Raw genomic sequence first — 24,284 nt, 5'->3', positions numbered from 1 at the left:
AAAAAAACAATTTGTGTTTAATTTGTTTGATTGGGTTCTCTTTGTCTACTTTCAGGACTTTTGCGTAATGGGTCATATTTATGCAGAAATATTGAAAATTCTAAAGGGTTCACAAATTCACAGCAGAAATGTATATGCATGTATGTATGTATAAAACATTAATTAAAAAAATATATAATAAAATGTTCATCTGCCACTTCTTAAGTACTTACAGTACTTACCCTCATGTTGTTTCAATATGACTCATTTATCTTAAGAACACAATTGTTTTTAATACTCTCTAAATCCGTACAGGAATTTTGTTTAAAACACTATGCATTTAACTCAGCATACAGTACATAACTTTCAGAATAATATACAAAACAAGGGTATACATAGAGCAATTGATGCCAAAGATACAGGAATTAAAGAAGATTTTTTATCATGTCACATTACTTATGCAAGAGGTCAGTGTGCGGCCAGTAATAATTCATATTTTTGTTTCTTTTAGTTTCTGCCCTCAGAAGAAATTTTCATTATCCAACCCATCAGCTGCTTTGAGGTTATTTCACCAGGAGGGCCAGATGTCACCATTATACTATGAATAAGAAATTAAACCTTTTAGTTGGTTGAATATAGATGCATATTTGTTTTTATATATATATATGTTGTACATTGCATATTTAACTAGAATTTAATTCAAAATTGTGTGACAGAGGTGATACCTGGATGCTGTAAAACGTGGCTGTCCATTCAGTCAACTCATCTTCATTTTCACAGCACAGATACCTTAAAGAAAATAATATGCAGAGACAAAGTAAGATGGGCAGTGATATGGAGAGGCAGTAGAATTTCAATTGGCTATGAAATAATTATTAATTAGAGTTAAACTTCAAGGATAAATCCAACAAGTAAAATAAAGGAGTCTTTGGCACTTTTAAAACTGGACAAGACAACTTCTGCTTCTGAGAGCCCACAAAATTTCAAAAGAGCCTGTGGGATCAAGTTTCAGTCTAGAGACCCTACAGCTGTAGTTCTCAATTCTGCTGTTGCTCTCACACTGCTCTACATATTTTGTATGTCTCATCTAACACACCATATTTAGATTATCAGTCATTAAACTTTTTTTGCCAGATAAGAGGTAAACACAGAGAAATGTGCAGAGCGACCAAGACAGGAACTGGAAACCACAGCTCAAAAGACTCACCACTGTTGCTTGTCATAAATCAGTGTTAGTCCCCATCTGTAAAGAAAATGAAAGAAATTTTACACACCACAAACTGTCTCTCTACAAAAAGGTATGTTAAGGTATAGGGATATATCTTTAATATATTTAGACAAGGATGCAAACTCATGACTTTAAATGACATATTTATTGAGGGGAAAAAAAGCTGTCTAACATTTGCTGAATTTTGGCTGCCAACTCTCATGCAACTGACACCTAAATGACCACCTAAATGGCCAAACGTCCATTTTCTCTGTATTAATAAGATATTGGCGAAACACATTTTGTTAAAGGCTCTAGTGCGTATTTGTGCTTGCGTCTGGAAAGCACCAAAAGGTTCTATTTACAATGTGTTTTCGTAACGCTGATGCTCATGCTTGCAAATTCTCTCACTGTAACACGATGTAAGTAAGATGTTAATTGATTATAAAAGAACTATGCGAGATCGCGATGAACTAAAGTTAATGACACTTTTTAGTGATTATAAAGTATGGGCTACTTTCTAGGCTTTCTAGGCCACTTTCTAGGCCAAATATAGTTTGTTTAGAATCAAATAGAAGGTTTTTTATTGTGCTGCTAACGGCCATATACCCTGTAAAAGCGTCAAAGATTCAGGAGTGACATATAAATCCATTATAAATGCAGGGCTCAAATTAGATGTTTAAGTAATGTAAATGCAGACTAACTTAAGATATTATTAAAAAAATGTGAATTTTCGTGTCAAAATGTTTTTTTAAATGCAGTTGCAATTATTTATAAAAGTAATGACTAGTAAATCAATGCAATTCTTTCTGTACACTGCTATTCTTGTGGTAAAAATAGTTTGGCAGCACTGCAACAGTTTTTTTTTTTTTTTTTACATAATTTTATGATAACATCTGTGTACCATCATAATGTCAACTAGACATGTTCTGATGCCAGAAAAAGTCAGCTTACAAGTGTTTATATATATATATATATATATATATATATATATATATATATGGTGGGCATAGATACATTTTTTTAATCTAGATTAATCTCAGTAATCTTGAAATTAATCTAGATTAATCTCACTGTAATCTTGAAATTATTTCTAGATTAATCTAGATTAAAATGGCTAATTTGAATTCTGCCGAAGGCATTCGGAATGTGCTACCCAAATAATGACTAAAAGTAAGTCTTTGAGAACAGGTTTCTCAAGCCAGGTGGCGCATTAGACCAGGGGCTCATCTCCTGTTTCCAAAATGCATTACAAACTGCTTGACAATTGCATTTACAACACAATTAACTATACAAATTTGTGTAACCAACTATTCCTACACTGGATGTACTTCTGCGTAAAAGGCTGCGCGACGTGCGCGTTGCAGTTAAATACACGGGCATGGATATCTGCGTGCATAGTCTTCGGTTAAACTGCATTGCTTTTAGAAGCGTCAATTCAGTTATTGCATATAGTTTAATGTCTTTATTTCGGAATTATCAAAGTAAATTATAACTCACGCACATGCCCCAGTAAAAAGGGTCTAGCAACGCCCCTGCCCTGAAGCAAACCCGGCGGCTTCATAGCTGCATCCATGTTAGCACATCTCGTTTGATGTGGTAATTTCACAGTAGACATACACACAGGTTCGAAGACTCGTTCTCGCCCCCTACAGGGCAATTCGGCTAGGTATACATCCGCGCTAAACTATCAAGGCGAAAGTCATCATAGCTGGCGTAGTATAGACCAGTGGTTCTCAATCCTGGTCCTGGGGGACCCCTGCTCTGCACATTTTGCATGTCTCCCTTATTTAACACACCTGATTGAGATCATCAGCTCATTAGTAGAGATCCATTAACTGAACTAACAAGCTGAAAATCTCAATCAGGTGTGTTAAATAAGGGAGACATGCAAAATGTGCAGAGCAGGGGTCCTCCAGGACCAGGATTGAGAACCACTGGTATAGACAGTGGCGCCACCATGGGGTGGCCACCCCTGGCCGACTCTTGGCCACCCCACTGGCCATTATAAATTTTAATAGCATAAGTTATGCATTTCATCCCTAATGCACAGCCAGCCAGGCAAGCCGCTCTAGACCTTCGATGGCACACAGTAGCCTGCCCTCTCCCCCATTGCGGCAAGCTTTAGGCTATTGCGTGCGCATGATCGCGCAACTATTCAAACTGCGCTGAAGGCAAGCTCGCTGCTGCCCGTCGGGCTCGGGCTGCACTTGTATTAAGCTTGTGTGTATTTTGATGAATATGCCGATTAAACATCCATGCTTTCTTGTTTATTTTTAAACATTTGAAATGAATTTGCACCAGTGATGCGCGGGTTGATCCAAAATGAGCGGGCGCCTGCGGTCACCTGTGGTTACTAGTAATCCAAAAATATTTTTAATGATATTCAGGTCGCGGTCTGTCGGGTCATTTGAAATAAAGATGCCAATTAAACCTTTGTAATTTATATAGTACTAAGCACAATTTTCTATCAAATACATAGACCTACACTTTATTGGCTGAATAATATTTACCTTTTGAATGTTGAGCGTTATTAACTGTTGAATAAATTCTGACGCGGGACAAAATGCCCGATTTCCCAACACGTTGAACTGAGCAATGCCACTGTACCATTTTAATAGGCTACTTTTAAACGCATATAGCTCAGTAATGTCAGCCTTATGTATTTTCTGAGAGGGGGTGTGATTTTTGTTGGAAAAGTCAGGGGAGAGACGCACACTTCGATTAGACTGGATAAACACATGCAGCATCTAAATTGTTAAGAAAATGGTTTTCCTAAAATGTCTCGAATATTTTGATTATGTCCAATGCTCCTCTTTCTTTTTGGAATTATTAGACATTTCACTATGTCATTTCAAATGTTTAAACGTTTATTTAAGCAATAATATATAAATTATCTTATGTATAGGCTATGCTTGTTTAAAACCAGGGATTAAAAACGAATTCGAAGTAAAACGAAGTAAAAACTGTAGGCCTATTTTTTCTTTACATTTCCAGAGAGCGAAACGAACGAAATTAAACATTACTTAATAGATTCAAGGCACTATAATTTCCTTATTCATTTGATACAACTATTAATATATAAAAAATAATATTATTTTGTCATATTCATGATTCCTGAATTTATATATGAAAACTGCGTTTTGAAGTGCATTTGTTATGTTTGTATAAGAAAATTCGTTAACCTAGCCTATTAAGTTGATTTAATATTCTTGATAATTTTTAGAAGTAAAAAAAAAAGGAATTAGCTTGTAGTCTATATATATTTAAGGCTATAGGCTAATCTTTTTCTTAACTTCCATTAGGCTACACTGTAGATCGAAATAAAATAATTCTTGATCATATTTAACGTGTGTTAAGGTGCTGTCAGTTCATTACGGTGTGGGTGGATGCAGTTTGCTCCGGCAACCGTGATAGAGCTTGAGCTCTTTGACAGGATATTCTCTCTCACACTGAGAACCCTGAAAGAACAGAAGGTGTTTTCAAGTTAATATGGTTATTCCTACTGTTTGATTATACACCAGCTGTACAAGTTCACAATCACACACACCTGCAGTTCCTTGTGCAGCCTAAATGTGGTGCCAGAAAGCTCACAGTGACGAGTGTGGAAGTTTTTGCTACTTTCACTTTTAACCTCACAAACACGCATTGGTCCACTTTTACACAGATTCCCTATATCCTCTGCATACACACAAAAGCAAACATATATGGCTATTATATAGGATGTAATTATAAAAGGATGATTTAAGTTTGGACACACATTTCCTGTGACCTTAATAAACGTTTTGAGCCAAATGTATACAGCTAAATGTATGGGATTCGTTTTGTAGGCAAAAACGTTGTGCCAATAAGTGAATTTCTTTACAAAAATTAAAATGTATTCTTAAAAAGCATTTCAGAAGCCACAATATCAGAATCAGTTTAAAATTTCTGATTGCAAACAGATGGATTAACATTGCAAATGAGAATTTAAATGTATATTTTATATGTACAGTTGAAGTCAAACGTTTACATACAGAATCTGCACAATCTACTAAATGTTAATTATTTTACCAAAATAAGAGGGATCATACAAAATGCATGTTATTTTTATTTAGTACTGACATTTCGCATAAAAGACATTTATATACAGTCCACAAGAGAAAATAATAGTTTAATTTAGTTCACTTGATTCTTAATACTGTGTTGTTACCTGAATGATCCACAGCTGTGTTTTTTTGTTTGTTTAGTGAGTTGTTCAGGAGTCCTTTGTTTGTCCTGAACAGTTAAACTGGCCGCTGTTCTTCAAGAAAGTCCTTAAGGTCCCACAAATTCTTTGGTTTTTCAGCATTTTTGTGTATTTGAACCCTTTCCAACAATAATTGCATGAGTTCCATCTTTTCACACTGAGGACAACTAAAGGGACTCATATGCAACTTTTACAGAAGGTTCAAATGCTCACCGATGCTCCAGAAGGCAAAACAATGCTTTAAGAGCCGGAGGTGTAAACTTTTGAACAGAATGAAGATGTGTACATTTTTCATATTTTGCCTAAATATATACGTTTTTATTTAGTACTACCCTTCAGAAGCTACAGTAGATACTTACATGTTGCCCAGAAGACAAAATAAGTTAAATTTACCCTGATATTCAAGTTCAAAAAGCTCTTAATGCATCATGAAAAAAAAAAACAGCTGTGGATCATTCAGGTGACAATACAGTATTGAGAATCAACTGTATGTAAACTTTTGAACAGGGTAATTTTTATAAATTCAACTATTATTTTTTCTTGTGGATTATATGTAAATGTCTATCTTATTCAGGTCAGTACTGATTAAGAATAGCATGCATTTTGTATGATCCCTCTTAAACTTTTGACTTCAACTGTGTGTTTAGATATTTTTGGAATATCTTAATTTCCAAAGAAAATTATGATGTCTCACTGAAATGTGCAATGTTTTATACTTTTGTTCACCCTTCTCATCAGTTATGATGACTAAATTGATTTTCAAATACACTATGTATTGGTGTTTGTGTGAAACATACCTAGGTACCTCATGATGCTGAAGATATCGTGATTCCTCTTGATCAGCAGGTGAGAGTGACAACTAAGAGAGAAATAAACTGGCAGCACTCTTTCCTGGTAATGCAGAGTTCTCTCTATTATAAAACAAATCCGAATAGAATGAATACATTCAACCAGTTTCTTTATGACTGAGTACATCAAGCAGTCACATACACTACATTCAGGGACTCAATCAACAGACAAGGTCTTGTTTTTTTCATAAGGGCCAATTCACACTGCACAAACATTATGTTAGTGCCCTATGTGGGACTGTTTTCTTGATCCCATTCCCGCTGAATTTCTGTTACCTGTTCTTGTAACATGTGTCCCGCTTTCGTGACTTCTGTGTCCACTGTAATACTGTATATAATATTCGCACATCAGGAAGGTGCTATCAATATGCAGGCAATGAAAATCACTTTTGAATGAGCGTTCACGGTTCACTTTCGTGATCGCGTGTATTCTGTGTAAATGGAGCACATCTTACAAGATAAGATATTTGTCAATAAGCACAAAATCTGTTGAGCAGCAAATCCTCCAACATGGTCTTGTCAGAAATGCTTGTATTGAAACATTTTGCATTCTACCTGTGATAGAAATGTGCTAGATGTTAAGTTTTGTCAGGAGGGGCCACTGGTAGGAAGTCTTTGAGCTGTGTTTATGATCAATGTGCACAAGAGTGACTGTAAAATATGTATTTTAGGTTATGGAAGCAACATATTTTGAGTTTTAATGGGCTGTAGTGTGTCAGTAGGAAATATCAGTTTACATTTACAAACATTAATTTTACCATTAATTGTAATAATCCAGTGAGTTTTTTGTTTGCACAAGAAGTCTTACAACAGCCAGTGCTCCACAGAGATCTGATCTCATCACCCAGCCTGTCTGGAATGTCTCCAAGATGCTTCAAGATATTTCCTACTGACCCACGACAGCAAAAGATAGAAATAACTGACTTAAAACCATTTTTTAACTAGTGAAAATACCAGTGTTCTAATCATTTTGGCCACCACTGTATGTGGAATTTTGTCTAGGTCTTTTTACATTTAAAATTGGCAGCTGTTGTCACTTAACAAAGAACTAAAGCAGTGCCAATACATGTAAGGCAAATCATCATGACACTTAGAATGAATAAACAAATTAATCAGGAAATAAAAAACAGGAAAGGTTATTCTTATTGCATGTCTTATTTGCATTATTTATAAATGCAACTTTCAGAATAGGCTAAAAACTCACCCATATCTTCTTTATCTAGAACTTCATAGCAGCTCCAAAACTCTTCATTGGCCTGCTGAATTCCTTTAAGCTCCAAAACCGCAGAAACTAACTTGACTACTGTCATATCTGCTGCAATCTAACACACACAGCACACAAAAAGAAAATCTTAATCTACAAATATCTTACACTAACTGAGAAGATTACAAAGTACATTTAAATTTGTGTTAAGATTAAATATCCACCTGAACAAGCACCTCTGCACCCTCATCTATCTTCTCCAGGTATACAGCACAAATGGTGCTGGATGGAGTTCGACTTAAGGGCCTCTGAAATATAATAAAGCCAGGCATTAATGTCAAACACCAGCTAAACAAAATTCAAATAATTCATTAACGTTTCAGTGCTACTGTACTATATAGTAATGTCAGCAAATCAACATAAGTTCTCTAGATATTTCATTATGTATGGCAAAACAGCATTTAGAAAAAGCTCTTAACATAAGAGCTTGCAAATGTCTATGTCCTGTGAACTCTGACCTGGGACTTGTGTTTATTCAGGATGTCAGATGTCATGTTTAGCTGCCTCTGAAGGTCAGACTCTGAGACCTGCAACAGAAGCTTCATCTCAGTCATCATTTTTATCAACAGAATTTGATCAACATTCTGAATTAATATTTATTTCTTCATAAGCACATCAGTTGGTCTATCCACCTTATTTATCCCGTAAGAGAGGGCACGGTCATTTGTAAATTTTTATGTATCTGGCTTCTGGTCTCATCTGCTTCTAGCTATTTTTAGCTGTACAAAACAGCTCGTTTTGCTGCTTGATATTCCAGATTAGTGTGTTTTATCATATTTTAATGTAAAATCTTTATTATAAACACACTGGTATGTGGTGCAAAATGTTTTACTGTTTACTGCACTCTGTTTTTCTTCTCGTTATCTTTTCGTAACCAGAAATCTCGCACATTCACAGAAAACGGCTTCCGCGTTGAAAAATAAGGCGGATATGTCAGCAGCCACACTACCGTATGTAATTTAGAGCCCTCTGGCGATTAAAATATAAAACTGCATGAGTTGATTGTTGATTGTTTGTTTTTTTAGCCAATGATTCCCCATGAATTGCTGCTTTGAATGATCTTTGGCAAAAAAAATTTCATTCATTATGACAACGCTACCATAACTTCTTTTCTCTGTGCACGGATGACATGCACAGGTGAATGAAGTATGTCTTCAATTTTTACAGCAAAATTTGTCCCAACAGCTCTAAAATACATATTTTTATTACTGGTTTAACAAAGTGGCCAAACACACCTCGATAAACCTATAATGATGATATAAACACTACCAGTCAAAACTTTTAGAACAGTAACAATTGTAATGTTTTTTAAAGAAAAAAGATCTGCTCACCAAGCCTGCATTTGTATAATCCAAAGTACACCAAAAACAGTACAATTTTGAAATACTTTTACTATTTAAATGAACAATTTTCTATTCAAATATATTTTAAAATGTAATTTATTTATTTATTTATAAATTTAATTTTTAGGATCATTACTTTTCAGGTTTCTTTGATAAATAGAAAGAACATTGAACATTCAGAAGAACAGCGTTTATCTAAAAATATAAATCTTTTGTAACATTATAAAATGTGTTTATCATCACTTTTAATCAATTTAAAACATTCTTTCTAAATAAAGTATTGATTTCTAAAATAAAATAAATTATACTGACTCCAAGCTTTTGAATGGTATAGTACATAATGTTACAAAAGTTTCTTTTTTTTCAGATAAATGCTGATCTTAGGATTTTTCTATTCATCAATGAATCTTAAAAAAATGGTTCTTGAACAGCAAATCAGCATATTTGAATGATTTTTGAAGGATCATGTGACATGCTGAAGTTGATGCTGAAAATTCAGCTTTGGTCACAGAAATAAATTACATTTTAAAATATATTCAAATAGAAAACCATTTTATTAAAAATATTTTAATTTTTAAAATAAACGCAGGCTTGGTGAACAGAAGAGACTCATTTAAAAACATAAAAAAAATCATACTGTTCAAAAACTTTTGACTGGTAGTGTATTATTTAAAATTAAGACAAGGTTTGGAAGGAAAAAAAGCAATCTATAAAGGTTTAGCTAATAATTTGTTTCAAAAGGTTTAACTGAGGACAGTTAGTACCGATATTCAAGACAAACTCACATTAAAAATGCTGCAGTAGTTTTCAATCAGTTCCTCCACCACTTGAGATCCTGTGACATCCGTTCCATCTGTCTGAAAAAGCGTTGGACCGTATACGATGCCAAGGTTTCGTACAGTCATCTGATTCTCATCTGACAGATGCTGAACACTGACAAAGCAGACATTTCAGGTCAAGTTTTTTGAATGTACTACCAACAATAACTACATACTACTCCTGCTTTGAACAAATCGATTCAAATCAATGGGGTACCATAAATATTAAAAACAACTTTTAAGTTTTTGACTTGCTTAGAGGACATCAGAATGAAAATAATTGAGGACAGAGAACAACTAGTGTTTTATAGTGGTTTGGGTATGACTTATAACATACCAAACCAGGTGGTATATGAGTGCTTTAAGAGTTTCTCTGTTGACTTCTGGGAGGTTTGAAAGAAGAATCTGGTATCTATGAACCTTCTCACTTCTGTCCTCCAGACCTATGGAGAATTAAAAAAAAAATGTACTTGCTATAATAGCGTTCAACTACTGCTGCTTTCTAAGTAGTATTAAATCTCACATTACTCAGTTTTTTATTCACCTGCAGCTCTAAGCCAGCTGTCGCTATTTTCTTGTCCATTAAACACTCCATCTTTGACCTCCCTGAGAAATCGTTTCAGCGTGTTAGCCAAATCATCCACAGAATATTCTGACTCATGCAGGGTTACACTTCGCGCATCATTTTGAAACTTCTCCAGCAGTTTGGTCACTCGAGAATTAATGCCACTTTTCCGGTAGATTCCTGATGACATGAGTCCTGAAACAAAAAAATGTGACATTATGTTTGTGTTTTGGCATTCATTTAAACAAAATTCCATTACATATCAACATAAAAAAATCACTCAGAACACCTTAGAAACTAGCAACATTCTGGCAATAACACTGTAGCAAATCCTTCAAAGGAGAAGTTCACTTCCAGAACAAAAATGTACAGATAATTTACTCACCCCCTTGTCTTTTTAAGATGTTCATGTCTTTTTTTTCTTCAGTCGCAAAGAAATTATGTTTTTAGAGGCAAACATTTCAGGATTTTTCTCCATATAGTGGACTTCAATCGTGCCCATGAGTTTGAACTTCCAAAATGCAGTTTAAATGCAGCTTCAAAGGGCTCTAAACAATTCCAGCCGAGGACAAAGGGTCTTATCTAGTGAAACGGTTGCTTATTTAAAAAAAAAAAAAAAAAAAAGAAATTTATATACTTTTTAACCTCAAATACTCATCTTGTCTAGCTCTACGGGAACTCTGTGCATTCCAAGTCAATACAGTTAGGGTATGTCGAAAAACTCCCATTTCATTTTCCCTTCCTACTTCAAAATTGTCCTACATCGATTTTGAAATTGGAAGAGAAAATGAGATGGGAGTTTTCAACATACCCTAACTTCCATGAACCGGAATACACAGAGCTAGACAAGATGAGCGTTTAAGGCTAAAAAGTCCATAAATTGTAAATTTTTTTTAGAAATTGTTTTGCTAAATAAGACCCTTCTTCCTCAGCTGGGATCATTTAGACTAGTCCTTTGAAGCTTCACTTAAACTGGCATTTTGGAAGTTCAAACTCACGGGCACTAAGTCCACTATATGGAGAACATTCCTGAAATGTTTTCCTCAAAAAAAAATTCCTTTACGACTGAAGAAAGAAAGACATGAACCTCTTGGATGACAAGTCGGTGAGTACATTTTCTGTAAATGTTTGTTCTAAAAGTGAACTTCTGTTAGTGCATTTTTCTGTAATGTGAACGTGTGTTTGTATACCGTTACGCGTTATATGGTCCAGGCAGCGGTCAACAGTCACAGGGACACCCAGTTCAGTGAGTTGCTGTTGTGATAGTGGCTGATCCCCAGCACCGGATCTCTGCTGAATAAAGGTCTGCCAACCCGCAAAATGAGGCCTGCGGTCAGCCAGCAAATGCAGAGGACCACCTCTCCAAACAAGTACCATGGAGCCAGCACTGTCTGACAGATCTAAATACACATAGGCACTCAGAGTAAATTTATACAAACATCCACATTTTTATAATGTCACATCATGACTGTTGAGTTTGTGCTGTAACTCACTGAGTGAGAGTAGCTTGCGGAGGTCAATTGTTTGTACATTGTCTTCCAGTAACACCTGCAGTTTGAAGCCGCTCAGGCAAAACCAACCAATGCCATGGTTGCCCTCAGTGCAGCGCAGGCGACCCAAACGTTCACAGGTTCCACACACATCAAACAGAGCAGGAGGCAGCACAGCCTAAAAGGAGGGAAGAGTAGAAAGGAAGATTATCAGTTAGTTTGTCTTCAACTCCAATATATTAAAGAGAAAGTTCACCCAAAAATGAAAATTCTGTCATTAATTACTCACCCTCATGTCATTCCAAACCCGCAAGACCTTCATTCATCTTTGGAAAACAAATCAAGATATTTGTGATAAATCCGAGAGCTTTCTGACCCTGCATAGACAGCAACGCAACTACTAGACTAACTACGTTCAAAAGCCAGAAAGGTAATAAGGAACTCGATATAATAGTCCACCAGTTCAACCATATTACGAAGCTAGAGAATACTTTTTGTGCACAAAGAAAACAAAAATAACGACTTTATGCAACAATTTCTTCTCTTCCGTGTCAGTCTTTGATGTGTGTTCATTAGAGTACCACAACACGTGTGTGGTGCTGTCGACGCAGGAGCCGGCATTCTAAAGTACATCTCTCTTAGTTCATCGTCTGTTTATTCTGGTTCAAATAAGTAAGGCTAGGCAAAAAAATTGCAAGTCAGCCTCTCTGTCGAAATCTTCAGACTGTCTTATGTACAGCATGCGTCTTCCTCTGCTTGTAAACAAGGCATACTTTCTAGGCCTTGAACGCGTCAGTTGCATTGCTGTCTAAGCAGGGTCAGAAATCTCTCGTATTTCATCAAAAATATCTTAACTTGTGTAACTTAAGATGAATGAAGGTCTTTGGAACGGCATGGCAAAACTGATACCTTAGCACCCCCTTGTGGTCCAGTTTAAAAACTTCTAATCTAAAGCACTTGTTTGTCCTTTAAATGAGCAACAGTTAAAAAAAGTTGATCACCATGGCAATAGACCTGATCCAGTTCTTAATGATGCTGCCATCATCAGTTCCAAAGAGGTAGACTCTCCCCTCCTCAGAGTACAACTCAAACGTGTGTTCATACCTGCCAGCCAATTAGACAGGACATGGTAAATATGGCATTAACAGAATTAATGTAATAAAATCAAACTCACTTAGGATTGAAGGGTCTTTTACCCATGTTTTCCTGGGCTGTTGACAGACAGGCAGATGATTTCACTGGTCTTCATGCCACCACACTTACTGTGACTCTGCTCACTCTTAAAGTAGTTGAACATTCCATCAGTAAGAGAACACCAACGCTGAGTGAAATCTACAATGTTCACCACAATAAAGTTCATACACATACAGACACAAGGCACTCCAACAGAACATATAACATGTTTATTGTTACTTATTCATTTGTGATTTGTATTCACTTGAATTTGCCATGAAAGCTTGTAGATTAATTTGCAGTTGAAAGACTAAAAAACCTATAGCATGGCATTTTTCTATTAAAAAAACAGTTTAATTAAAATGTAATTATAGAGTTTAAAATAATTTTTAAATGGTGTTTATTCTACAATTATAACATCTTTTTATTTTATATTTATTTAAATATTTTTTACACATTTATTTTGGTGCTTTTGCTTTTAAAAAAACAAAAGTAACTATTTTAACTAAATATTAGCTACACTACCAACCAAAAGTTTTTTGAACACTAAGATTTATGTTTTTTAAATAAGTCTCTTCTGCTCCCCAAGCCTGCATTTATTTGATACAAAGTACAGCAAAAACAGTACAATTTTGAAATATTTTTTTACTATTTAAAATAACTGTTTTCTATTTGAATATATTTTAAAATGTAATTTATTCCTGTGATCAAAGCTAAATTTTCAGCATCATTACTCCAGTCTTTAGTGTAACATGATCATTCAGAAATCATTCTAATATGCTGATTTGCTGTTCAAGGAACATTTATTAATATTATCGATATTTAAAACAGTTGTGTACATTTTTTTTTTCAGGATTCTTTGATGAATAGAAAGATCCAAAGATCAGCATTTATCTAAAATAAAAAGCTTTTGGAACATTATAAACTATACCATTTGAAAGTTTGGAGTTTTTTTATGTTTTTTTTGGAAAAGAAGTTAATACTTTTATTTAGCAAGGATGCTTTAAATTAATCATAAGTGACAAAAGATGTTACACAATGTTCCAAAAGATTTCTATTTCAGATAAATTATTTTCTTCTGAACTTTCTATTCATCAAAGAAACCTCAGAACATTCTACTCAGCTGTTTTTAACATAATAATAATGTTTTTTGAGCAGCAAATCAGAAATTTAGAATTCAAATTAAGCTTTGAAATCACAAGAAAAACTTACATTTTAAAATATATTCAAATAGAAAAGTTATTTTAAATTGTAAAAATGTTTAAATTTTTTGGATCAAATAAATGCAGGCTTGATGAGCAGAAGAGACTTCTTTAAAAAAACATTCAAAATATTACTGATCAAAAACTTCTGACTGGGAGTGTATATATTGTAAAAAATATTTAGTTGTATGTTTTTATATATTCATTTTATAAGTGGTAAGATCCACTTTTAATTATAATCAAGGTTCTCGCATAGTACAATGAACATTTTATCTCAAATACCAGAAAAAATTAGATTTTTTATGATATAAGTGTAATTTTAAGCTTTTAAGCTTTTTGGAATTTAAACACATCCTCACAAACATAAAAAACCTAATATTATTGACATTCAATAGCCTGTCATCATACAGCAATTTACTGAGTAAATACCTGCTTTGGATTTGTGATCTGTGATTGGCCGAGCTGATGAGGCGGTCTTAAAAAGATAGCCAGACTGAGATCGAATGGACACATCTTTATCCAATCGTGTAAACGACTCTGATGAACAACAAGTCAAGATGAGTGTGAACCTACTGTAAACTGTGTATCTAAACTGTGTATGTACATTGTGTTAATTTGTGCACCTGTGCTCAAGTTCTGCATAAGCAGCTCTGCTTGTACTGTTTGGCCACTGCGTTTGGCCAGAGACAGTGGAGTAGGGAGCTGTGGGATACCAGTGTTGCAGTTGATATCCGCCCCACAATTCAGCAGCGAGAGAGTCTCCAACAAATCACCAGACTGCACCGCTGAACACAGAGCCTAAGAGCAACCAGAGCAACCAAACATGAGAGAAGAACCTTCATTTGATTTGTATTTACTGTTATTTATTTATTGAATTGACTAACGCTGTTGAGTGCCTCCTGTTGGCCATAGAGTGCGTGGTATTTGCGATATTTTCCATCTTTGTATTTTGATGTGATGTGTTCCAGACGTTTCTCGCTGTTTGCGCTCGAACAGAGACTCTCACTCGGGGGAATATTCGCTCCCCAGAACTGATTTGCTTTGCCGTTACCAAGCAGCAGAAAAACCTGGCAACACATAATGAGATGATCATTAACCATTCTGAAAGAGAAAGGCACAATGGCAACTACAAAGCATGAATATAACTCTCAGATGTAACTGTGGCTGGATGCATCATATTCATTGTACCCTGATGAGGTCATCAGTCCACACTCGTTCATCCAGCTTCAGACTGCGAACCTTTGACACGTTCTGGCCCAGACCTCTGTGTGCGCCTGTTATCACACAAATGTGTACATATTTATAAGCCCCCATACAGACAACAGCTGTCATTTCTTAATAATTGTGTAAGCGTTGGTATGTACCTGCACATTTTTCACACAGCAGAACACACAGGTTGATTGAAGCCCACTCCGGCATTGAAGAGCTGCAGTCCGCACACAAACGGTTTGATGGCACACGCCAAATGCTCTCACACAACCCATCACATGACAGAGCATGACTCACACACTCAGTAAGTGCCTCACACCATCTCTGCTTCTCACTCTCTGAATCCGCCATAAAACTGCAGAGAAAGACAGCGAGAGAGACAGAGAGAGAGAGAGACAGAGAGAGAGAGAGAGAGAGAGAGAGAGAGAGAGAGAGAGAGAGAGATTAGGGGGCTGGTGTAGGTGTTTTTCATTAATGTAGTCAGGTATTTTAAAGTTTACGGCCTATTTTGCTTTGTCAAATAAATAAGTTATGTCAACATTTGCCACCCTTGAAGCCCTGACAATCCTTCAAAGTACACAAAGCACATTATTTGTGACAGTGAATCTGCTTTAAGAAACTTCAGGGAATAACACTTGAACAGCTGGGTTCTTCTGTGTCAATTCAAACAGAGGTCCCTGCCTCAAATTTTTGATTTTGTTAATAGAAAATCACAATATACATTTCTGGTTTCAACATTATTTGTTTTTCAGATATTTGTCTTAAAAAAACAAGTATCAGTTGTATGTAAAATGACACACATTTCGTCTATTAACACTGAAAATGTGTACAATTAACCAATTTACTCATGGACCCACATTAAGATCTCCATATCTCTGGGATTAATCCATTAAGGGCATGTCAAATTAAGATACCAAAGGGAAAGTCTGTTATGAACCAGAATCTAAAAGGACAATACTTCTTGATTTACAGACATGCAAACTTGAGGCAAAAACACAACAAGTGCTTAGTGCCATTTTTTAACTGTCACTTATTGGCATATAAGACAACAAAGATTGCTGAAGTCAGCAGATTTTACTTACAGACCTACCAATCTCTGAGGAAAAACAAAATAAAGATGCTGTCGTCTTTTTAAAGTCATTTTTTACACCTCATAAAAATCTTCAAATCTCAAGTGGAAATTGTAATTTTGACCCTCCTCAACAAAATAGTGGATTACTCAGTAAATATACTCTGCAACATTCAATATTTTGGCTTTTATCACTATATATGTTTGTCTTTCCAGAGAAAAAAATATTAATAAAATAAAAAATTTGAGCCAAAGTTTGATAAATTTGGTTCATTTAATATGAAATGGCCCAGCTGCAATTGTTCTACAAAAAAAAACCTCACTCGGGAAAAATCTTATTTCTAATCATATGCTACACATCCATAAAACTAATTTACAATGGCTGTTTGTTCAGTTGTTAAAAAAAAAAAAAAAAAACTTTACTAAACCAATTATTTCATTTCTGCTTTTCAGCCACATTGTAGTGTATTGAGCCCAGAGCTGCCCACTTAGACAGTAAAAGACTGTCTGATCAGTATGTGAATTGACATTATCAAAATATAATGGAAATGTATACAGTTCCTGTGATCTGATTAGAGCTTCACAACACTGTTATTATTGTTAACTAAAACTAAAACTATTAAAAATTGTGTTCAGTAACTGAATTAAAACAAAATATAAATATTAGATGAAAAACTTAAATAAGTAAAAAAATAAAAAAGTAAAAAAAAAAAAGTTTAGATTGAAGTACTGAAAATACTATAACTGGAATAAAAAATATTTAAAGCTATAGAGAAAAAAGCATTATAAAATGACTAAAGCTTAAGCTAAAATTAAAATAATATATAAACAAAAGCTAGTTGAAAATATTAATAAATGCTATAATAGTACATAAGTAATACTAAAATAACACTGTTGAACAAGTGCCTTCCAGTTTTGTGTGTAAAATAAGAAAAGCTGCAGTGTTTACCTGAATGCTCTGTACGGAGTGGTGAGTGTGAAAGAGCGCTTGTTTTCTCCATCTTTCACGTTGGCCATTCGCATGTCTATATCAGTGATGCCTACACCCTGAAAATATTCCTTGACACAACACAAACACAAATTATCTATCAAATGAACCCCCCAAAACATGTAGAAAGGCATCCATTTACATTCAGACTCAAACCTCATGGCTCTTGAAGAGGAACAGTTTGTCCTTGCTAATAAGTGTGTAGACTTTGGTGCGTGGCGACAACATCTCCATGTGGGCCTCTAAATTAATATTTACAGTTCCGTTCCTAAAGAACAGATTCCGGGGCTCCAGACTATGTCTGCGATTACTCAGAATCTTTTCAATACAGCACACCCAGTCGTTTCTTTCCTCTGCAAAAAAAAAAAAAAAAAATACACATACAATAAAAATGTATGCAAATGATTGATATCCTGAATGTAAAAACAAAAATAGGAAAACAGCAAAAATATATGGACATATGCGCACGAGTGCTTTCCGCTCGAAACAGGAAAGTCCGGCTCTGGCTGTGAAGCTCAAATCTCAAGTCTCCAATGCTGACCACCTTATCGACAGATCCCAGAGACACCATCCTTTTAGAGTATACTTCCTGTCAGAGAGACAGAGACACATTTTTTAACACACAAGGTTGTGTTACACAAGTATGTCAAATCAAGTTTACTATCATTTCAGCCATAGCGGAACGAAATGTTGTTTCATAAACAGGACAATAAAGAATTGTAAAGATCATACAGAACACTAGTATTTTCACCAGCTAAAAAAATCATCCAGTCTGTCTGGAATGACATGAGGAAACGGAACAAACTGAGACAGACTAAATCCAGAAGAACTGTGGCAACGTCTCCAAGATGCTTACCTGCAAAGCTACAGTACTGTTAAAAAGTTTTGGGCACTTGTGTAAAAATGCTGTTAAATGAGGATGCTGTCAAAAATGATGTCATAAATAGATTTTCTTGATCAATTAACTCCTATTAAGTAAATTTAATCAACATTTGGTTCGACCATACTTTGAGTTTCACAAAGCTTTTGCCCTAGGTGCACAGTTTTTCAGGTAGCTTTGCAGGTAGGTCTCTTGAAGCATCTTGATTTTAAAAGCATCAATTTGAAGCATCAAAATGAATGTTTGGAAATGTAAACTGACATTTCCTACTGACACACTACAGCAGAAGATAGAAATAACTGACTTAAAACCATTTTTAACTGGTGAAAATACTAGTGCTCTATATACAGTGTGTGCAGAATTATTAGGCAAGATGATATTCTGGTCATATTTTTTTTCCAAGCACATTTTACCAATTCCAAACCACATCAATCTTAATATTTATTTAGTATTTAATCATTTAATCATTTAATCAACTTCATATATAATTGTCCCTGGAAGTGAAAAACTTCTTATATTCAAGTGTGCATAATTATTAGATGTGTTTTCTTTTACAGATAAAATGAGCCAAAATAGAATTAACTCGGACTTAAAGTCAAAAATTATTAAATGTCCATGAGAAAAATGCAATACGAATGCAATAATAGAATTTGCAAAGTTAAGGCATGACCATTGGGCAGCGAAATGCTCATTGGGTCAGCATGGTCAGAAAAAAACAGGTGGAGAAGAAAAGACACAGTTAACTGCAAAAGAATTAACAATTAAGTTGAAGAATTAGGTGTGAAACCATCAGGAACCATTTAGTCTCCAGATTCACCGTTTTCCAGAAATGCAACCTACCTGGAGTCTCCAGAAGTATAATGTGTCAGGTTTCCCTCACTTAATAAGAATAACATGCTGTAGTGTTGTGAAATACATTAAGTTAATTTTATAAGCTTTATAAACAGATAGGTTGAAAGTGACATTTGAAGGACCAGCATCACATCCTCTTGTACAATTGTTTAAAGAATTTATCTTCCGGAATCTGACAGTACGTTTTAGGAGTTCATTTTTAGTCTCCTATCCTTAAAAAGTCAGTCTTGCAGAGATGGACTAAAAATGAAATCCCTTACTGTCAAATTCAGAAAGAATAATTCTTAAAAAAGTGGTACAAGAGGATGTGATGCTGGTCCTTCAAAAGTCACTCTCAACTTATCTGTCGATTAAGCTTATAAAAAACAGTCTTCATGCATTTCTCAACACTTCAGCATGTTATTTTTATTAAGTGAGGGTCATTTTTTAGATTTTTTAACCTAAGCAAACTCTCTGAGAACTTGACACATTGCACTTATGGAGACTCCAGGTAAGTCGGTGGTGGTGGAGACTAAATGGTTCCTGATGGTTTCACACCTAATTCTTCATCTTAATTTTTAATTATTTTGTAGTTAACGAGTCTTTTCTTCTCCACTTTTTTCTGACCGTGCTGACCCAATGAGCATTTCTTTGCCCAATGGTCATGCCTTATCTTTGCAAATTCTATTTATTAGTAATTCTATTGGTATTGCATTCTTCTAATGGGCATTTATTAATTTTTGACTTTTAGTCTGAGTTAAATCTTTTTTTTTTTTTTTTTTGGCTCTTTTTATCTGTAAAAGAAAAATGCCTAATAATTATGCACACCTGAATATTTTTTTTACTTCCAGCCTCCATTGACAATTATATATCACTTATAAATGATTAAATACAAAATCAATAGTAGTTATTAAGATTAATGTAGTTTGGAATTGGTAAAATGTGCTTGGAAAAAAATATGACCAGAATATCAACTTGCTTAAACATTAGGCACCCACTGTAATTTTGAAAAATGTATTTATCCCCTTATTCTCCTCAATTTCATTTGTTATCATCTAATGGTCACTTAAAATACATTTTTGAAACCACCAATCATTTTTAAACACTGTTGAAGTTTATATTTGGCAAATCTCAGAATGAATATAACTATTTCATACTGTACATTACAATATTCTGGTGCCTAAACTCACCTGCAGTATTTAAAATTAGGGATGCACCGGTTGACCGGCCATAAATCGAAACCGGCCGGTTTTCGTTTTTATCCCGGCCGGTTTTTTTCCGGAAGTGTGTACGCGGGCCGCGGCATTCGATTCATTCAGAAACATGTCACTTGTGTGGCGGTTTTTCGAAATCTGTGAGCAGGACGTGAAGATTGCAATCTGCAATGTCTGCAAAGGACAGCCGCTTTTCTGTGCTCGCTGAAGTTGCGCAAGCGTACCTGTCCTCGCCCTGCACAAGCGCAGACAGCGTACGTTTGTTCAGCTCAGCTTCTCACGTGACAGATGAAAAAAGAAACTCACTTGTGACAAAGCTGAGATGCTTATTTTTGTAAAAAGCATTACTTTACTTTTGAAAAGCCAAAAATAAAAGTCTGTTCTGTTAAGAATGATTATTATTATTTTACATTAAAATACCTGTTGGCTTGGTGTTTTACTTTACTAAAAGCATGTTTTACTTATTAAACTGTATTTACATTCATATTTTTTATTTTTTATTTAATTTCAGATGTCAGATGCTATTGATTCAATAGCCAAAGCCAGATTGGCCTGTTAAATACTAAATAAACATGTTGTTTATGTTGTTTACTTGCATAACTTCTTGTTTTTGAAAAAATCGGAAATCGGTATCGGAATCGGCCAGCTTGCTTGTAAAAAATCGGTATCGGAATCGGCCATGAAAAATCATGATCGGTGCATCCCTATTTAAAATGGCAGTTTAGTTTATAGTGTTTATTTATTTAAACAAAACAACAAAAAAAGTTAAAAATATTGTTAAATATTGGCCATTTAATGGTTTTCTGACATAATATAATAATTGGATGATTAGTATCAGCCAAAATTGAAAGAGTTGATTCAGCAGTAGTGACAATTAGGATAATAAATCACAGAGTTGGAGTGCAAAGGACTGGCAGTAGTTTAAAGTGTTATTAATTTGATTATTATTTTGATTATTATCTTAGAGAGAATGTATATCTCCCCTGTCCATTTTTATTTTTACAGTCCAAAAATCTAGTCCCAGATTAAAATGTAAGTCTGAGCTGTTTCCACTGAAAGAAACATGCACTGACTGATTTTAAAATATATCAGTGCCTTTGTTTTGTCTCAAGATGACACCAGAAATGTTTTGTGTAAGGCACTTTTATAAAAATTACTTAAATGTCCTAAATGAACTATGGCATAATCCTATAGTCTAAGCCCTATCTGTAAAACCAGGTTTATAAGTGCTACATTTGCCCAATCGGAATATCAGGCAATTGAATGACTTGATTTAATCTTTGATTTAAACTGAAACCAAAAAGCAGAAATACATTCCAGCTTTCATACCCCCCTCTTTCATTCCGATCATTGTCTAACTTATCATGTTTGTACAGTAAAACAACTTCCTTCAAGTAAATCAAAACACAACAAGATTTTTTTATAGTCATTTTGGAAGGAAACTAGTGTCTAGTGAATAGGAAATATGGTCCACTAGATTTAATCTGAATAGAGGAATCTTAGTAATATTTATAGTTCAAGATCATGAGATATTTTAAATCCCTTCTTGATTAAGGTATTTCCACACAAGATTACAGAATAGATGTTGCGATAGAAACCCACATCTCTTTTACTTTACATTACCTTGACTGATTGAAAATATCTCAAATATTCTGAATCCAGCTGCACCCATCGGCGCTGGTAAATCTTCCCACTGAAAGTACAAACACGAATATTACAAAACACCTACAAATAATGAAAATGTAAGCAAAAGCACAGGATGGCAGAAAAATTGTAGAAGACATGTAAGTCACAATTGTTTCTTACCCTTTCGGAGGAGTTTTCTCAAGCCAGCCAGCTTTAACAATCTGACGGAAATCCTCTGAGAAATCAGGAAACTCTGTACATCGGATATCAATACTGTCCTCACTAGCATAAAAAATTATTATTATTAGATACAACAGAAGAATTCTCATTTCTTTTTTACTGAAGGTTCATGCAAGCACACACAATAAAATAACATTATACACACCGTTCTCTCCAAATTGCTGTCTCTTTTTTATCCTCTTCAGCTTTCAGGTTGATAAAACACTTCTGCATATCTCGCAATAGATCCTCCTGCTGGAAGACATTTAACCATTACATACAAACAACTGTTGATGAAAATATTAAATAAATAACATTTGGGGTCAGTAGTGAACTCAGTATTTTTAATCAGCATTCAAATGTTTCTTGAGCACCAAATCAGCCATCACAATATTAGACTTTTGCAATAAATAGTTGTTTTTAAATATATAAAAATAAAAAAAGCATTTTATTTTTTAAGACTTGTATTAAATATTACATTAAATTGTACTAATATTTCACGGTATTGTTTTAGTTATATTTGTGATCAAAATACATCAAATGTAACATATCTTATGCTCTTGATGAGCATATTTCTCATTTTTCCTTATTGACTCCAAACTTCTAAAGTGTAGTATATATTCAGCAAGAATATAGTGGTGCAACAGAATATGTACTAAAATTAAGCACTCTACATTTCAGTTTAATAGCACATCAGCGTGTAAATGTTATATTTTCGTGAACATATAGGCCTAACAAAACAACTACCAGCTGTCACAAAAACATATACAGACACACAATTTACCTTTAAAGCCATGTTTTGGGATTGTTTTGTGCACCTATAAAGAAAGCAGAAGACATGAATAAAGAAATTATTGAATTGAGTCAATTAAAATAAAAACAAAACCGAAAACCATTATATGCGTGCTATCTTTAATACTGAATAGGAAACATCTATAAAATACAGCACAATCAGATCATTTTTCTTGACACAGTTCCAAACCATCTTGACATGTCCTTACTAATGTGAAATTTGTTCCAAATTTGTTTGAAAAAAAAAATGATTTAGGGTAATTATAATTAATTTTGGGTTAAAATAAGGACCCTGGCCCTTTCTGACCCAGTTTAGACTCATTACTCTCCAAGAACAACAATCTAGGGAAGGGTTACCATACTGTATTGTCGAATACTAAGACCTTGTGAACTCTGATGCAAGGCGGTGTCCTTAATTTTAGAAATAAACAAACACTTCTTCCGCCTCAAACTAATTTACAGTAACAAAGGGATTGAAGCCACCAAACCTGATGCACAGCATTTCTAAAACTTTCCCAACTCTGAAACACACAACCTTTAAAAAGATATCAGAAGCAACAACAGTAACAATAGTCCTTTCAGTACACACAATAATGCTCTTCTTCACTGTGGTCAAGTATGGGAAGTAAGCACATATCTGTGTTCTTCATGAAACCAAGATAATAACGCAAAGATGTTTGCCTTTTCAGCTGGAGTGCAAAAACACACACTTTAAAAAGTACACATGGTCTCCCTTCACCTATGTGTTTACAAAAATACACACATGCAGAAATAGACACTCATACTGTTAAGTGAATATTAGAAGAATAAAGACGTATTTAATAGCAGATATTGGTCAAATAAATATCTGGTCAAAAAAAGAGCTGGTAGGCCTATATATATTTGAACTATACTTAACTACTTAAGTGCTGGTGATGAAGAAACATACACACGGGTGTCATTTCTTAAAACGATATATCTAATTAATAATTCAAGGGTTATGTTGTATAGTTATCCTCCTTACCATAACCACTGTTAGTGCTATTGGTTAAAACTGTGCTACACATTTGTATGTTATTAATAGAGAAAAGAAGATCACGAAGTTACCTGTGTGCAGCCAAATCTGTGCTAACCAAGCCCTACTACACTACAAGGTATTTATTAAAACACGCACTCGCACGCACACGCACACGCATAGAGCTATGTTTGGAAAATGAGGAAGTTTATGACTCGGTTAGAATTCCTGCAGTTCTTCAGATAATCATATAACTAACATTTTTCTAGCTTCAAAAGCAATGTGATATCAGTCCTGTAATCTCATTTATGGCCTAGCTCATACTTTTAGAAACAGAAGAAAGCG

At 34.6% G+C, this 24,284-nt stretch overlaps 1 protein-coding gene across 1 annotated transcript; it reads right to left on the bottom strand.

Moving 5' to 3' along the window:
* arap1a (ArfGAP with RhoGAP domain, ankyrin repeat and PH domain 1a) lies at positions 1-22,387 on the bottom strand. Its single transcript, XM_073840077.1, has 27 exons — positions 22,320-22,387; positions 22,115-22,216; positions 21,932-22,001; positions 17,852-17,972; positions 17,540-17,736; positions 17,345-17,454; positions 15,482-15,681; positions 15,306-15,391; positions 15,002-15,184; positions 14,741-14,915; positions 14,547-14,654; positions 12,939-13,074; positions 12,744-12,846; positions 11,746-11,920; positions 11,443-11,652; positions 10,232-10,447; positions 10,025-10,130; positions 9,655-9,802; positions 7,985-8,053; positions 7,691-7,774; positions 7,467-7,584; positions 6,212-6,325; positions 4,737-4,867; positions 4,565-4,647; positions 1,187-1,222; positions 705-768; positions 1-577 (listed from the first exon to the last, which is right to left on the bottom strand). Exons 1-27 carry the CDS (start codon positions 22,385-22,387, stop codon positions 548-550), a joined length of 3,243 nt encoding a protein of 1,080 aa, XP_073696178.1. The 3' UTR covers positions 1-547.
* Positions 22,388-24,284: the final 1,897 nt, after the last annotated feature.

This window comes from Garra rufa, chromosome 5, assembly GCF_049309525.1.
Source record: "Garra rufa chromosome 5, GarRuf1.0, whole genome shotgun sequence".
NCBI lineage: Eukaryota > Metazoa > Chordata > Actinopteri > Cypriniformes > Cyprinidae > Garra > Garra rufa.
Note: the sequence above shows the minus strand (reverse complement) of the source record. Positions and strands in the feature narration are given on the sequence as shown.